The sequence below is a fragment of the Seriola dumerili genome, unplaced genomic scaffold (genome assembly GCF_002260705.1).
Source record: "Seriola dumerili isolate Sdu_G_001 unplaced genomic scaffold, Sdu_1.0 BDQW01000025.1, whole genome shotgun sequence".
In the NCBI taxonomy this organism is placed as follows: Eukaryota; Metazoa; Chordata; class Actinopteri; order Carangiformes; family Carangidae; genus Seriola; species Seriola dumerili.
This window is the reverse complement of record NW_019174280.1, coordinates 19,370,783-19,388,826: the sequence shown is the minus strand read 5'-3', so window position 1 is coordinate 19,388,826 and position 18,044 is coordinate 19,370,783. Positions and strand designations below refer to the sequence as shown.

General features: G+C 39.8%; 1 protein-coding gene across 1 annotated transcript; it reads left to right on the top strand.

Moving 5' to 3' along the window:
* The first annotated feature begins 1,815 nt into the window (after window positions 1-1,815).
* rab10 (RAB10, member RAS oncogene family) lies at window positions 1,816-17,773 on the top strand. Its single transcript, XM_022765224.1, has 6 exons — window positions 1,816-2,325; window positions 8,894-8,954; window positions 11,884-12,022; window positions 14,052-14,141; window positions 16,987-17,088; window positions 17,595-17,773. Exons 1-6 carry the CDS (start codon window positions 2,199-2,201, stop codon window positions 17,679-17,681), a joined length of 606 nt encoding a protein of 201 aa, XP_022620945.1. The 5' UTR covers window positions 1,816-2,198; the 3' UTR covers window positions 17,682-17,773.
* The last annotated feature ends 271 nt before the right edge of the window (window positions 17,774-18,044 follow it).

Below are 18,044 nucleotides of genomic sequence, written 5' to 3'. Positions count from 1 at the left end.
ACAGTGTAGAAATTTGAGTGGTAGTTGCAAGCTGTTTGTGAGAGTGTGGGACGAACCCTGGGGCCCCATGCAGCAAAATTCAGGAATGCACACTGATCTTGGGAAGATTTCTGTGTGAAGACATGATTTATTAGGGTAACAAAGATTGTTTCACTGAGAAGGAGGAGGAGGAGGAGGAGGAGGGATACGATTAGAATATGGGCTAAAATAAAAAATAATAATTACACTGCACTTAGCCAATGGCACCTTAAAGTACTGCTTAAAGAAAATCTGTGAGCTCCATAAAACTATTGCCCTCTATCACCCTTTTAACCTCTGTACCATCTGTTTTAGGCTATGCATGGGCTGGTTTTGTGTCTGCATCTTTTTTCTCTTTTTTGTCATGCTGCTGGAAGAGCTGTACAAATGAAAATAATTGTTGGTTACAACCTTCAGTACTCCTGTGAGAATTTGATAAAATACAACAAATGATCACAATATAAAGCAAAAAATAATTTAGGTCTTAAAACTAGATTTTGACACAGAGATCCTTTACAAGACAATGCTAGAAGATGGGAGGATGGAGGACTGATATTGTATTTAGAGTGGTGGAAATTTCTAACATATTTGTGATTAATCTGATTATGTAGATCCAAATAATATGGAGTAAACCTGGGGCTGTTGGGGCCCCTGGAGGTCCACAGTCCTTGGACAGTTGCCTGCTTTGCCCAGTTGATAATCCAACCTGCACCATAAGGTCAAAATTGTAGTTTTTCCAATACTTTGGTTTATTGATGTAACAGTTGGTTTTCTTTACATTGAGCAATACAGCATAGAGCTGCCAGGGGCTGTTCATTCTTTCCTTTTCTCTGACTTCTTTCTCTCTCTCTTGTTCTTTATATCTTTCTTTCTTAGTTTGTGTCAAGTCTGTACTTGGCAGTAGAAAGCAGGGCATAGTCAGCATTCCTAAGGAGTGTCTAAGAGTTAAACTACTCTGACAGGCGGAAGAAGGAAAGAGTAACACACACACAAACACACACAACAGATACACACGAAGCCCAAAGCCAAGTCCACCACAGTAATAATGTGTACATGCATTTACTCTCTCGGTCATTAAAAGACTTTAGAGGATACATGTCCTTGCAGTTCTCAAAGCAGAGGATGTGGGAAACGCCCGTAACAAGCACAGAAGTACTTATATATGACATCACTTTGCCTGACTCACAGCTGGGATAGTCACCGCATCAAATGCCAGCTTGCCATGAAAAGCGAAACACACCCCGGTTATCAGAGATCCGCATGAAACTGGCCGCCATATTGGATCACTAGACACATTACTTACATTTATGTGAATGGAGATTTGAGCCTTAATGTCGGAGAAATGTACGCAGTAGCTTTTATCCTGCCTGTCAATCTAAGATACGCCTCTTACCGCTCGATGCTCGGGAACATGGCCAATCGCATTAAGGCACTTCCTGGACTGAAAGCAACATTGACCAATCAGAGCAGTGAAAGTTGACAGAAGGGGCGGAGTAAAGGGCGTGGTTGTGGGCCCAGGGTGTCGCCGTGGTGGCTCCCATTCGAAGGCGACGGCGGTCGTCTGTATTTCGGTCCTAATCTCTCCAGAGAAAAAGACAAAGTAACTCCGCACAGACAGCGAATTTGACACACTTTGACGTTGAGATTTTTCTTTCTAATTCCTCTCGGTCGAGCTTGTGGCGGAGCTCTGGAATGACGGGGTGTGCCGAGAATTTGAATTAGCTCTCCGTTAGTTTGAAGAAAGAGTGAGTCGGGGTAGCGAGAGAGAGAGCGAGAGAGAGAGAGAGAGAGAGAGAGAGAGAGAGAGTTTGTGTGTGAGAGAGAGAGAGAGAGGAGCCATTTTGTCCCGACTGTGTGGGAGAAAAGAAAGAGTGGAAAAGAGGAATCACACGGGAGGAGATCCTATTTTTGCTTTCTGTCCTCATGCTGTAAGGGGGGAAAACAGTCGGGCTCGGGAATTATAACTTCTCGGACAAGTCAACGGACACGTTATTTGGGTGGTATTTAGCCAACTAGCTCGCCAAGCTAATCAACAAATCCCAGATTGTTAACTGTTAACAGTCAAGAGGAGCGGGGCGGTTGGTCGGTTTGGCGAAGGAGCTGGCTTTAGACTTCACATAGGAAGTGACAGGTTATTCGTTTTTTTTGTACCTATCTGGGTGAACACAAGCTATTTTTCAATGGCGAAGAAGACGTACGACTTGCTGTTCAAGCTGCTTCTGATCGGAGACTCGGGCGTGGGGAAGACCTGTGTGCTGTTCCGCTTCTCTGACGACGCCTTCAACACAACCTTCATCTCCACCATAGGTAAGAAGACCAGGAGACACAGCCGCTGGTGTTTCTGATTTTGACTAGTTTGACAGCTGCGAGACTCGCCTGACGCTACCCTGCAGCTGGAAATGGTAGACAGGACATATTTGGTTAGCCAGTGTGCTATCAGCATGCATCGGCTGTCCAGGCCTGCACAGGTTAGCTGGGAAGCTAGTTATGCAGCTTTACGAGCTCTTGGCTGAACCCCAGTTACCCATTTTTTAAATGACTGTGACTTTAATAACAAACCACGAGTGTTATTTTTGTTTAGTTTGCCAGAAATGGCAAGTATAACCGGTTTAGGAACCAGAGGAATTGCTGTCATGTCAGTTGACCCAGTGGCTGGTAAGCTAACTAGGCTAGCAGCAGTACAGGGCCGTGCTGGGGTTATACCAGCACAAAAAACTGACATTTACATCCTAGTGTCAACCCAAATTACCATATGGATTTGTCCTTGTCATGTTATCTTGAAAGTAACAAATCTCTGGATCATGGAAAGAATGGAAATTAAAAACCCTTTATATGTACCTGTCTCTATATCAAATACCCCGAATTATATATGTATGTAAATTACCATATTTGCTATTGGATTATATCTGCTGCTAGATTCATGTGTACACAGCATCTTAATGTTGTAGCCTGTGGAGCTGTTATAACTACTTTAAATACTGTTGCTTAGTCTTACCTAGAACAATGGATTGTATCATTTTATAGAGGTAATGTTTTATAGAGCTGGAACAATCAGTTGATTCATCAATTAGTTGTTTGAAAGGAAATTAATCAGTAACTTAAAAAGCAATCTCTTCGTCATATGATAGTTCAAGAAATACCTGTGAGTTTTAAACTGTTGGACAGAGGAGTCAAGCAAATGTTTGATGTCACCTTGTGCTGTGACAAGTTCGACTCTGCGTTTTCCCTACTATTTATGTCTATTTCATAGACCAAATGGATGGTTGATTAATCCAGAAAATAATCATGATTTTGGACCTATTGTTTTTCGTATGCTAAGTCTGAATCTGTGATGTAACTATAGCTGTCAAATGATTGTAGTGGAGTAAACACTTCTCAAATGTAGTGGAGTAGATGTATAAAGTAACAGACCTGTGATTTATATGCTCAAGTACTCAAGTAAATGTACTTACTAACTTTCCATGTCTGTTCAGAGGAGAACCATAAACAATTCATCATGGTGCCATGATCAGCTTTTTTTCTCTCTTGTCTTCTACGCATGCGTTCAGCATCATGCTCACATGAGTCAAGTGTCAAGCTATGTCAAATCCCTGCATGGCCCAAGTGAAGGCTCATTTTACTCTGGTTGCTTAAGATCAGTGCTGAGTAATAGTGTAACATTAGATGTGTTTTGCTGAACCACATGAAGCTGACTGTTTGCAGTACACTGGCATTATAACCTTGATCTTTGATTGAGCTTTACTTTCAAGCCCAGTTTTAATGAAACCCAAGTGTTGACGACTACTCCTGACTGTATGCCTAAGAACACACAACCATAATGGGTAACAGTGTTCCCAGTGGCATCCAGGCTAGATTAGATTTGTTGAGGTACAGCCATAAACTGTCGCTCTGTTCGAAAGCTTGCTGTCACATGTAGGTATTTATGTATTTGTTCATATGTTTGTCAATGTTTAGGCTTAGCTTTGTCTTGCAATCAGCCTAGCATTTGTGTAATATTACACTCACTCTTGTTTCTCAGAATGCAGTCATAATCAGTGCTGCCAAATTAGGAACAAAATCATGGCGATTAAGTGCATTATTTGAGTTAAAGCCACCATATCAGAGCTCTGCCAGTTCAGAGGAACGATGTGAGATGTTGGTGAGATGCGGGGGAGCAGACTGACAGGTTCTTCAGCAAAACTGAAGTGACCTTTGCTCCTCACAGGAGTGCGTTCTCTGCCATGTTGGGTAGTATGTCAAATATTTCAATGCCTGTATGCATTTGCAATTGCAGGTGGTATTTTGCCTCACTTGAGGAAAAACCCAATTCAACAGCACATTATGTTTTTACCCTAAAGCAAAATTTTAAATGAAGCTCCAAAAGCACCTGTTTGCCTCAACTTAAATGTTGTGGTTTATAGGCTGTTAAATGATTACCTTTGTCAGAGTGTCGCTCACACTGTCCTAGTGGATGTCACTACCATAAACATCATCAGTTTTTTCTAATTTATCCAAAAACTCAGGTAATTTTTAGGTTAGTTAGCAAAACATTTAGGACCAGAAAACAAGGATTATAGTGCTTGAACTGAAACTGTCCACAACAGTCAATGCTTTCATGTAATTTTAGGAAGTGTTCACTTGCAGTGGTCATACCTTAATTTGTCAAAAAAAAGTAGCAAGATCTGTGGCACTAAAGAGATACAGACATTAGGAATTGCAAACCCACATAATTCCCCTCATGTCATTATGTTCTGTAAAAGCTTTCATTGGTTGCCTTCAAGAGCCATTCTGTTACAAACTACAACACAGTTGTCATCCAGTCTCAAGCTCCTATGTTGTCGTGGCTTCGTTCTACATTTGTATGCAAAACAGAGCAGCATGCGGTGTGTTAAGAATATGCAGGAAATAATCCAGCTCAAACCATGTAATCCAGACTTGCAGTTTCCTTTATTGTTATCAAGGCAAGTATGTGGAATTATTTTGAAATTGATTGTTAGATATTAGCTGACATACTCCCTCCCGGGAAAGTAAAGAGCTGTTGGTTTTACTTCTGAACAAGCCAGAGCCTCTTCAGAAGTGTGTACTGCCATGTGGTAACTTATTCCTGAGTCAGTGATTTTATATGATTAGTGGGTTCATCTCTGGTTTCTGTTATTTTGCTGAAGACTGTAGTTGCCTATGATTAGTGAATGCCACAAACTAGTATATAAAAATGATCAAAGCACTGTAAAGGATTCAGGTTAAATTGATAGGGCAGTGTCACAGATTTTATTTATTTTACAACGTAAGTCCCTTTGAGGTTGGAAACTTCTTTTGCAAAAGGGATTCGGCCAAAACAGCGCCATGAAAAGTTGCAGGCAAAACGGTACAAAAGCAGAAAACTGTACTGAGAAGATTTAAATAAGCTAACAGTAGAAACAATTAGCAAGGGAATTTCTGCTGTTTATTTCTCCTCTCTATTTGTACATTATGGACAGACAGCAGATATGTCTTGGGAGAATGATTGCAAGATATGACAAGACTTGGCCCTTCATATAAACCAGGTTCAGACCTTGAGACGTATTTAAATCAGGAAATCTGAAATACTGAATTTGGAATCTGTGAGTACGCGAGTCGACGCACCAATCCAATATCATGTGATGTATTGATAGATTTCATAGTTTAAAACAGCAGTTTTCCTGGAATGGATTGCTCTTTGCCATTTTAAAACAGTAGCCAAAACAGTAATTTGTGCTGTGCAGCCACTGGCAACTACTGTTAGAGTGGAAAAGAAGAATTGATTTCTGGTAAATAAGTTAGCAGCAATGTAGGTGCACTGCAGTCTGGGTCCTGACCCAGATGCTGTCCTATCCAGACCTATAACCTATAAAATATTGAGAATTATTACATTTTGGTGGAGTGTTTCTGTTTTAACTGGTGCAGCTTTTCTAGCCTTTACGGCACTGGTCCCGTGATGCTACTCAGCCAATCATAGTGACTCGAGTCAGTGAGTGAGATAGACACGAGATTCAGTCGGAGAAATGTTTAACAGCATTTGACAGCACAAAGTAGTTGGCTACAGTAGTTTGAAATTCTTTTTCCACCTGTTGTCAAGTATGAAAAGACCCAAAATGAACACCATATGCACACTATTTGATTACTATAATAAAAAAAAAATTATCGGAATGATTCTGTCCTAGGCTTTTTGATCAATATAAGTGTTTTCCACTGTAAAAGCTTAAACCTGACCTATGCCATCCAACAATGACAGCAATCATATCACATCCATACAGTGTTAAAAGTATACAGCTGTTTTTTTATTTTTATGGATTGGCATCGGGTCAGTATTGGTATTGGCTGATACACTAGTTTAGGTAATCGGAATTGGTATTGTTGAGGGAAAAATGCGATCGGAGCATCTCTAAAAGGAAATGAACTTTGGGAAGAAACAGCAGAGCCAGGACGTGAAACGGGAGTGTGTTCTTCCTCTGACACAGTACTCATACCTTTGGAGACACAGATGCACAGCTGCTTCTCAAAATACCCCCACTGGAAAACCCCCCTTCTCTCCTCTGTGTCTCAACTTCATTTCCAATCCTCTGCTCTGACTGTCCCTCTCTCTGCACTTCCCTCCTGTTGTGTATTAGAGGTTATGCATATTAAGAGTGCTGAATATGCATAATGTTGCAACCTGAAATCTCTTTCCACAACACATCATGAATTTTACATGGAAACTGGCGAATAGATTCAGTGGAATTTGTACTTATGGAAGGAATGGCTCCTGTGGGATTAAAAAGAAAGCCGGTCATAAACCATGGACTTTCTGTTTAATACTTCCAGTTCGGCATTGGACCCTTGAGGGGTATGCCCACTTTTCCAGTGATTGGGTCAATGTCGTGAGATTGCACAATGCCCAGATTTACTTGAAAGCTTGTCAGTGCACCTCACCAGGAAAAAAAGTGTCACTCACTGTGTTTTTACTCCTCGCTAGGAAACACACTAACATGAACCCTGCTAAGCCTGGTTTTTAAGTGCTTAACTTTTTTAGTGTTATCACAAGTTTTAATGTCTATATTTCCTGTTTTATGTTTTTGATATACATCTCAGTGAAGGTAAATTTAGCTTTTTTTTTCATTTTGCAAATCTTCTATATCTCCCCCTCCACCCCCCACCCCTGTTGTCTCTTTTTCTTTCTGTCCAACTGTATCTTTGTTTCCCTCCCTCTCTCTGGGGTGTGAATAATATTTAGTTAGTCATACTTTGGCAGCCAGCTCCTTCATTATTCTATGGCCCTGCCCCACCTAGAGCACAGCTGTTTCTTGGTCTTTTTAACTAGCCACAATTTCTGACCAGAGCACAACTGACAGCTCAGTATTTAACAAGGAGACACTGCTTTTTGGCCAAAAGTAAAAACGGTGATGAATCACTGCTTCCTCCGGCCTTTCCAGTTATGACAAAGATGATAATTCTGTTTATTTTACCAAATATTGTGAACCACGATAATTCAGAGTTGAAAAAATCAGTCAGGAAAATTAATGGACAACATTTGATTATTGTGATTAAATTTATACCTTTTTGGGTTAAAGGCAATTTTGAAAATGTCACCTCTGAACTTATGGAACGTACGGGCATTATTCACTGTTTGTAACATTTTATTCACCAAAAGATTACTCTCTTATTCAAAGAGACCATCTGCAGCTTCAACATAATTTTTAGTTGCTGCCCTGTGCTGCAGCTAACAGCTGTTGTGAGTCACACTGTCTCAGTCTTCATAATGTTTCTTAGTGTTTTAAGGCTGCAGCTGACAATTTTAAAATTGATTAATTTTTTGAAAGAAAGTAAAAAAGAAAAAACCCATCTGAAGTTTCCAGATGAAGCCTTCAGATGTCTTGTCTTGTCCTACAATAATTCAATAACCTAAAGATATTCAATTTAAAACAGAGAAAAGCAGAAAATCTTCCCATTTGAGAAGCTGGAACCAGCAAAGGTTTTACGTTTTTCCTGTCAATGAATCGATTAATTGACCAGATTCAGTCCTAAGATGCTTTACGGTTAGAGTCAAGATATCCACCTGAGTAGATCTTGTAGATTCAGTGATCCATAGTTTGAATCACTTGCCTGTTGTAGCACTTGAAAAATGCAGATATGAAGGTGTAGCAGTTAAAAAGCACAGATGTAAAATGAAATATAAAGACAGTAGGCCAAGAAAAACTTAAAGGTAATAAACCTCCTGGATGAAAGATCAGTACATGTAGTGCAGTGTCTTTGTATCCAAAATAATTAAATCCAAAGTCCAATGAATACGGAAAGTGAAAAATAATCCTCCATAAGTTTCCACTGCTGAACAGTTGGTTTTTTGTAAAATTCAAAGGTATTCACACGCAAGAAAAATAGTGTGCTCTCCCACCACAGTGTAAACTCTTTAAGGCTTCAACATCAGATATCACTAATATATTTTAATTATACTATCAAGTTTCTAACCAGCTGCGTCTAAGCTCAGGTTTTTACAGTAATGACGTACGCATGTGCGCGTGCATGCTCATTGTTAGCCAGCTGCTGATCCCACAGCTGTCTGCTGATAGGCTCAAGGTCTGGGCATGACAGTGCAGAATCAGGAAGAGATAATGTTATTGTCTCCCTGATGGAAACAATTGTCACTCACTTTCCATTTCCCTCTCCTGCTAGCTGTCTTTCTTTGGTTGTTTCTCATTCTCTATTGTTGTTCTCAATTTTTCACTGTCACTGGGTTTCTGTTTCTCCCTACATCTGTGCTAAAGTCTCTGTTTGTAGGCCTCTATTTACCCATTCATCTATTTCTCATTGTTGGTGCTTCACATGCGTCTAGTACATGCCTCTTTTTTGATAGATTTTGTGTATGCTGATCTGTTTTTTTTTCTTTTTCTTTTTCTTTTCACAGGAATAGACTTCAAGATCAAAACTGTTGAATTGCAAGGAAAGAAGATCAAACTACAGATCTGGTGAGTCAGCGTGTTGTTATGTGATGTGTTGTTTTTGTCAAGGCCCTGTATGTATTTGTAACCAAGCCAAAGTGGGCAGATACTTCTAACTTCTAACTTTGGTAAAAAAAATTAAAAAAAAAACGTCATCTTTCAGTGTGGCCTCTTCTGTTTGTGCCTTGTTACATCATAGTGAAACATCTGTTCGACATTCCTCCCTCAAGCCCAGAAATATGTCAGAACAGGAAATGGTCATCAGTCTGTCAGGAGGTCTGCTGCAGGGTTATCGTTTTACCCCACAACAGCTGATTTTCCCCAACCGAAATGACTTGATTTTAACACTTTCTTTAACGAAACCTAAATTACCAAAATTTTATCACATTAATATTAAACTTAGGTTAACAGAGATTTGATATTATTATATGTATATGGCTGCAACAGTTCTCATTATCTTTTAGAGCTCCAACAATTAGTATTTTGATGATTGAACAATTCTGAATATTTGCTGCCTCCAGCTTCTGAAATGTGAGGATTTGATGCATTTCTTTGTTGTACATGATAATAACTGAATACTTTTAGGTTACAGATTGCTGGTCAAACAAACAGCGCACTGGAGGTATTACATTGGGGCTGTTGGAAATTGTAACAGCCACATTTCATTTTTTGTGAACCAAGTCGTGAATGAGCTCCCATGCTTTGTTTGAGTGGTGGTTTTACAGTTGATTCAATCTGCAGCGTGTGAGTAAAAACACTGAGTGAAATTCAAACATTCATAAAACCATTGTTGGCCAAATGTTACAAGGTTGCTTTACAAAACTGTAATTGATATAGTGGCATTTTTATGACAAGCAACAGAGAGAAGTCTATTCATCCAAGGATCGTCATAGTCATTCAGTGTTATCTAGATGACTGAGACACCTTCACATCCACACCCACTGTTGTGTGAGAACGTGCACACAAACGGAAAAAAAAAACCACATTATAGTGAAAGACCTGCTGACGTTTAATACAGTGCTTGGAGAATCTCTAAGGTATGGGTGTATGTATAGCTGACACCATTAGTTGATTATTTAATAACCCATTGAGAGAAAATGAATTGGCATGATTTCGATTATGATGATAAATTAATATTTAAAGCTTAAATACCCAAAAAATGAACCACTTTTAACTTCTCAAATGTGATTGTAGGCTGATTTTCTCAGCCCTCTATCATAGTAAATTAAATATCTGTGGGTCACAGACTATTAGCCACACAAATTACGATGGGCACTTTTCACAGTTTTTGGACAAACCAATAATTAATAAAAGAAAAAAAAAAGGACAGATCTAAAGTGAAAGGTTGAAGACACATGAACTTCTTTTCTTGTATGTTTACCTTTCTCTAGCACCAAAAACAGAGAGAGGACTTATTAGAAATGTGGTAAATGCATGTTGCTGCTGTTGTTGTGTGGTTGTCAAATATGAGCTCCTGTTTACTGTCCTACTGGTCTTTTGACAATAAGTATGAAACAGTACAGGGACTCAAGGGTCTGTATTCTGCAAGTTTATTGTGTTATATTGAAGGCTCTTCTCTGAATATCTCTGCAGCCTTTGTGAGTTGTGCATATATAAAACTCTATAGATGATGTGCATAACAAAATGTAAATACTGCAATAAAAGCATTTCCAAGTGCACTTGAAACTCATAATATATGCTCTGCATCCATTCATGATTTTGATACGATCTGAAATTTGATAACATTTGGCCTGATACTGTCCATTAGGCTTCCTCTGTGGCTGTGTGCATTTCTCTCTCTGTCCATATCACATTTTCTCCTCTTCCTGTCCGAGCACATTATGTCTGGATTTAATCTTCATGTATTGCCTCACCGCCTGAGGACGTGGTCATGCTCATCAGATCGCAGTTTGAGTCGAATCGTACTTTTAGCCAGCCTCTCAGAGATTGTGGTGAAGCGACCTTTTATAAGTGTAGGTTTGAGTTGCTCATGTGAGGCTGGTGCTCCTGGGCTTCTTCTCTTTTCCTGTATCAGCAGTATTAGATGGATGTTGGCAGGGATTCCCCACACAGGAAAACATCGTAGTTGAGGTGTACGCCAGTGCAGACGTGCGAGGGACATGGTTTTTGCCTGAGGTGGATTTTAATGTGTTTGTACCAGGTTCAACTTTACTTCAATGGCTCAGCAGGTTTCTCAGATGGAGTACAAGTGTTTAAAATAACAAGTGTCCCTCTGGGCCTCAAAACAGCAATATTATAACTTTTATCGGCCTTTATTGGTGACCAGCATTGACAGTAGAGCTGAAATGATGAGTCGATTAAATGATTAGTTGTCAATAATCAATTCATTGTATCAGTATCATTGTATCAGTCAATTTTCAAGCAGATATTGCGAAACAGAATTCAGCCTCTAAATGAGAAGATTTGCTGCTTGTATTATTATAAACTGAATGTTTTGAGGGCATTTGTACTCTTGGTCCAAAACTATATACTTGAAGACATCATCTTGATCTTGGCAAAGTTGCGACACACTTTTAAATTGATTAATCAAGGAATTCATATTCATATTAATCGATGATGAAAATAATAATAATTGATATATCAGGTACACCTTATGACAGCCCGTAAATAATGACATTACATTTTCCCAGTTAAGAGGAGTAAACAAAGTAAAGATCTAATAAAATGATGTAAAGCTCATGTATCTTTATGCTCCGTCTTATTTTCTCTTAACAAAACATATTAAGGTTTGTAGCTGATTTGGATCAATATCAACATCTATGAGGTAATCCTTGGCTCTGATCAGACCCTGCATTTATTTTATGGGCAATTTGAGCTGCGGTGCGTTGAAGATCTTAGTTACTGAGCCATTTATTGTTTGGGTTGAAGGCTGGAGTTAATACAAGAAAACAATGGATACCAAATGTCTATTTCTTGTGTGTGTGTGTGTGTTTAGGGACACAGCGGGCCAGGAGCGGTTCCACACCATCACCACCTCCTACTACAGAGGAGCCATGGGCATCATGCTGGTCTACGACATCACCAACGCCAAGAGCTTCGAAAACATCAGCAAATGGCTGCGCAACATTGATGAGGTAAAAACAAAAACACACACACACACACACACACACACCAGGCTCAGTTCACATATCTTCATGTGGGTCTGTGATGCTTGTCCAAGATCTTAACAGGATTTGATGAGGCTTTTGAGAGAGTTAAGCGTTGGCACTCCTTTTGCATCTTTTGTTTTTATCTTTGGCATAATGACAAAGTGACAAATACTTCCAAGGGAATGCAGCCAACATGGCTAACTAGCTAGCTGATCTGCGTGCGGTGAGCTGTGCAGCACGTCTGTGACTAAATCACATCAGATGAACCAGATGTCCACATGCACCTGACTCATTGTGACGTTGTACTGTTAGTACCGTTTTACCTCTTGAACATCAGTACAACACTCACAACATTATGTAAACAATCGTAGTTATATAGAAGCTTCATACTGTTAATTAGGAAGATTTATATCTACTAATACTGTAACACAATACCTCTATTAGATCCTTTAAAAGTTTGTGCATTGTGGGTCGCTGAGAAAGGATTTAACAGGATCTGTGAGGACCACCGTTTGCATTTGCATTTTGTCATAATGGATTTAAGGCCTTTTAAGGGAAAAATGTTGTGTAGACTATTGTACGTATCATTTGGTGACATCAGCCTCCAACAGGCCTGATATTTCAGAACCCAATCAGGGCGATTATCAGAGAAGACAAGCTGTCTGTAACATATGGTCAGTTTGTCCTGCTGCTGAGCTCACCCCTGTGAGAGGCCGATGCGTCTCTGTGGGTAATGAGGCCTCTGGTTTACACTCCATTTCTCTGTTGCTTCTCTGTGTTGGTGTTTCTTTCCCTCGCACCCCCCTTTGTGTTTAAAGCTGTTATCTTATTCCCTATCTAATTTAACTTGTTATTCTTCCTCTTATGTAAGTTATCTTCTGGGATCCTTTCCAGATCAAACATACCAGATTAATTACTGTCACGGTTATCATCAATAGCCCCTATTATCTATCTTTATTATTCCTGGGAATACAGAATACTTTAGTGTTACAACACATGATCAGTGTGAAGGTGTTACCTATTGAGTGAAGCGGATGGGGAGAGACTGCATTTGTGTGGAATGCTTTCTTGTAATTTTTCTCACCCTCGCTGTTAAAAGAGCTTTGAGTCCGGTCGAGGAAAAGGAAACACTTTGCGTTTCCTGCGAACGAAGAACTCGACCTTGCTCATATTGTACCTCTGTGTGTGTGAAGGCTTGTTGTCGACCCTAGAGAATAGGACGCAGGGATTTCTGCTACTTGGAAAGTACAATACAGTTCTAAATCAGTGGTTCCCAACCTTCATTTTGGCTTGTAACCCCTTAAAAACAAAATGATATCTACTTGTGACCTATAATTCAAGTTTGTATATCTCTGAGTTGTAACACTTTCAAGCAAAAGTGTTTAAATTTGAATCATTTAAATTGCTTTCCTGGTTCCTGCTTCTCAAATGTGAAAATTTGATGCTGCTCTTTCACATACACGATACTAAACTGAGAATCTTCTGTTTTGGATTGTTGGTCGGACAAAACAAGACATTTGAAGATGTCACCTTCAACTGTGGGAAAAGGAATTTGTATTAATCAGAACATTTTAACAGTTTTTACAAGCCCAGAGAGGTAGACTTATTAGAGCTGAAACAATAGTTTTGATTGTGGCAGAAAGTTAATCAATTCATTCATTCATCCTTCATTCATCCTGACAATCAGTTACAGAGTGATCAGTCCCCGCAGTTGGGAACCACTGGTCTCGATCAATATGTGGGAAGCAGAGTTGTTGTACCAGACCTACTGACAGGTGCAATCATTTCTAGATGCACAGAATGAAAGTGAAAGAAGATGAAATGTCAATACATAACCTTTTCATTACCTGTTTGAGTGGGATTGATTGATTGACTCATGGGATCTAGTCAAAATGTGAATGAGTCAAAACAAACCAGTGCCAGTTCCAGTAGGTGTGGGTGAAATCAGCGATGAAGGTAACGTTTATTGTTGCCGATGTGAAGAAGTAACCTCTTTCTTCTTTATCTTTTTCAGCATGCAAATGAGGACGTTGAGAGGATGCTGCTAGGCAACAAGTGTGACATGGAGGACAAGAGGGTTGTACCAAAAGCCAAGGGGGAGCAGGTGAGATGGTGCAGTCCCATGCAGCAGCTATAAGCAGCCCTCTGTCACCAAGGTCCTACGTGCTGATTGGCTCATTTGTTGCTGCTGCTTTGAAGCTACATGATCAATTTATAGCCCTGAATATAGAAAAACCTTTGTTCATTAACTCTCCTGCACTTAATCATATTTCACTCACTTCTTTACACTGAAATATTGCTGCAGCTAGTGTTAGTAGTAGTAGTTCTGACCTAAAGGAGGATTTTATTTTCAGGACACAAACTTTATACACAAAGGCATAATTCAAACATTCTGTGTTGGTTAAACTGATAATAAATAGACTGTATATTCTGTATGAACTGGGTCGACCTGTGCAGCAACAGCTGGAAAAGACCAACAAAACCACTGCACTGCTTTCATATCTGCTTACACAGCAAACATGTCCGTATCACCGAACAGATATCGTTTATAAAAAGAAAAAAAAGGAAATCATGTCAACAGCATTGCTCACTGCTGTCTTCAAAGTAGCTCTGATGAAATGACATCTGCACTGTTGGAAATATCAAGACCACAGTTCATGTTGTTGCTGAGTGTAGTCTGTGACCACCAGTTCAATCTGCTGGGAATTCAGCGGACTGTGAACAGTGAAATGTGAGGAATGAAGTCTCATGACACAGTGTCATATTTTGACACCAGAAAACTACTTAGAGCCAAGCCTCGATGTACTGTACACAAGAGCCTTGATGGCCGGTCCGATTGGGGCCTTTTAACAAATTCAAAATGACAAAGACTTCAATCACACAGAGTACAGGTGACTAGCTGAAGGTTGAAGATGTGAATTTAACCAAAAATGCAACATACTGAAGTCAATCGTTGACAGGTTGATCTTGGACTTCATGAAACCACAACATTTCCGTGTCACTGAGGATATAGAATTAGTTTTTTTATGAGCTATCTCATATATATCTCATATATATACATATATACATATCTCACACATCAGTGCTGTCGGTGCTTCAAAGTAGATCTCTCCCCACATCTCATAAAGTATCTGATATTGTCTGTTTGCATCCATCATGTTATTTACTACCCACTTGTGGCGGCAGTAGGCAGCAGTCTTATCTATAGTTTGTAATTTTCGTGGGTCTGACTGCGTCCTGTTGGCAAAGGCTGAAGCTTGTCAAGCAAAGAGGGGAGCAGCATTTTTTGGACGATTGCACATTGAGGATAATCCTGGGATCTTTAATGGGTGACTAGCTATAGCCAAAGTGTATGGAAACTAAACTTGCACATCAGAAAAATACTTCAACAGTCTTTACTTAAGAGTTAAGAGGCAGCAGTAATAAGTAAAGGAGCAAATTACACTGTGATTTATCATCTGTGTGCAAGATCTGCTGTAACTAAGTAAGTAGAACAGCTCCTTTTAAGGAATAGCTCCGTACATACACGATACAGGATTCTGCACTGTCACTGGAGTGGCATTGCCAGTTAGTAGTTAATATTTTGTAGATTACCATAGAAGTGATTTTTAGATCTCTTTCCTCTCTAGCGCTCATTTGGTATGTTAACTGTCAGCTCAGAAGAATAATCCTAATACTTCTTCAGCAAAGAGTGTAGAAAGATGGAGAGGTCCGGTCAGAGTGCAGCAAGATTCAGGAGAGAGACAGGCAGCACAAAATCATGAGACAGGACAGGCCCCGAATCTAAGAGATTTGTTTCTGCTACTGTCATGGAAAAGTATGTTTTAGTCTGGTTCATATTTTTCTCAAAAACAGAAGATAACTATGCAAATACTGTTCATTTCACAAGTTTTAACAGCTGAAAACATGGTTCAAAGTTTTTCTAAGTTGCATAAAGAGCTGAGATGCCACAAAATCCTGCTCGTATGTACACGTGTTAAACTAAATGCTTGTTGACATTGATTTCGGGATGTCTAGGAAGAAAGTTGACAGTTGTGAGAGAAATGTGGTAAAATCCTTCGGTCTCCGATCCAAAATGGTGGTTCTGGATCTCGCGGTGAGATGTCTGAATTTTGCCAAAGGTCGTTTTCGGTCTCAAATAAGCCAAATGCCAGACATGTAAGATTAAATTCTCACTGTGTGACAGCTGCTACGGCTCACATTTATCCAATCAGAATACAACATGAAATGAAACAGAATACAGTTTTGTACGTGCTGTTTATGTTTATGAAAACCAGAACCCATAAACTTCCCTTGCCAAGACTGGGTCCACGCTCTCCTTCTCTTCCTCTTGGGCACATCTTGTTTATTGTTTCACTGCATTTTAAAAACATAAATGCTGATGACACACCTCTGCTTTTTTTTCCTATTTACATTGTAGTGCTACAATTTATGGCACAATGTGACATGCTTGAGGCACATTGATACCACAGAGTGTAATAGCAGACGTTTGCAAATGTTCCCTTGCAGAGGATTGACTGTGGTGATGTCACCTACTGTACATGTCCTCTGTTAGCATATAGAGTTTGGTCACCTGATGTAATCTCAGGTGTAGCACCGCCCAGTTCCAGAGATCTGCTCAGCTGGAACAAGTGAAAACACGTGTGTGTGTGTGTGTGTGTGTGTGTGTGTGTGTGTGTGTGTGTGTGTGTGTGTGTGTGTGTGTGTGTGTGTGTATAGCTCTGTTTCAAAGCAGACTAGCAGTGACTAGTCGGTCTGCGGATTTAGCAATACCAGATACAGATCTGCTTACTCATACACACACCTACTGTGTGTTTGAGTTGGTGCTAATGCCAGTGATACCTGATCTCTGTTCTACACAGGAGATCAGGCGCTTTATTTTTGGACGGGACCTTCTTCAACTGTTTCCACACTTGTCGTTCTAACTCTCCCTCCTTTCTTCTCCACAGATTGCGAGGGAGCACGGCATTAGGTTTTTTGAGACGAGCGCTAAGGCCAACATCAACATCGAGAAGGCTTTCCTCACGTTAGCAGAAGACATCCTCAGAAAGGTGCGTGCACTGTGCGACTGTGTGTTGAGTTATAATTTTATGACATGAGTATACACGGTCTACATAAGTACTTTTATTAGATGGAGTGATACTGTATCTGTATCTATTTATCAGGCTAAAGTAATCCTGTTAATTCTCATCCAAACATATTCGCATGAAAATAAATATCTTACTGCAATAACACGCCCAGTCCTAGCCAAGGTTAAAGGGATAAATGATGGTGGCAAGATGACATAAACTCTGAGACACTGTCTGCAATCAGAGATGTTTTTTTCTGTTCTGTTAACACCATGGTAATCAGGGCTATAAGTAATGATCTTTTTTTTTTTTATTACTGATTAATCTTCTTAGTTTCTCCATGAATAAAAAGTCACAAAATTGCAAATAATGCTCATCACCTGCATATGTGAGAAGCAGGACTCTGTGTTTATTTTTAATCAAACAATAATATAAATTGCTGTTATAATTAATCTTATTTAACATGTGTCCCTTTGTGTTTTTGTCAGACGCCTGTAAAAGAGCCCAACAGTGAAAACGTCGACATCAGCAGTGGAGGCGGAGTCACAGGCTGGAAGAGCAAGTGCTGCAGTTGAACAACTCCTCTGTTTCACTCACACTAACGCACACAATCACACACACACACACACACACACACACACACACACACACACTCACATACATACACACAGACATACATACACACACACACACACACACATACACACACAGACGTACACACAAACACACATATTCTCTCTCTCTCTAACTGCTAACTCTAACTCTCTCGCCCTCTAACCTGTCTCATGAGTTTTTCTTGCACACTGACACTCTGTCTGTCTCTTTATCAGAATAAAACAATAAACCACTTCACTCGTTTAATCCCCCCCTCCCTTCCTCTTCCTCCACCCTCCACCCCCCCTCCACCGCACCATATTCTTCATCTAATGATCATTTTT

Excerpts from the sequence above, each read along its gene's own strand:
- rab10 (XM_022765224.1), top strand. The coding sequence starts at position 2,199 with ATGGCGAAGAAGACGTACGACTTGCTGTTCAAGCTGCTTCTGATCGGA. Across the intron at positions 8,955-11,883 it reads AAGATCAAACTACAGATCTG|GGACACAGCGGGCCAGGAGC; the intron begins GTGAGTCAGCGT and ends GTGTGTGTTTAG. Across the intron at positions 12,023-14,051 it reads GGCTGCGCAACATTGATGAG|CATGCAAATGAGGACGTTGA; the intron begins GTAAAAACAAAA and ends TATCTTTTTCAG.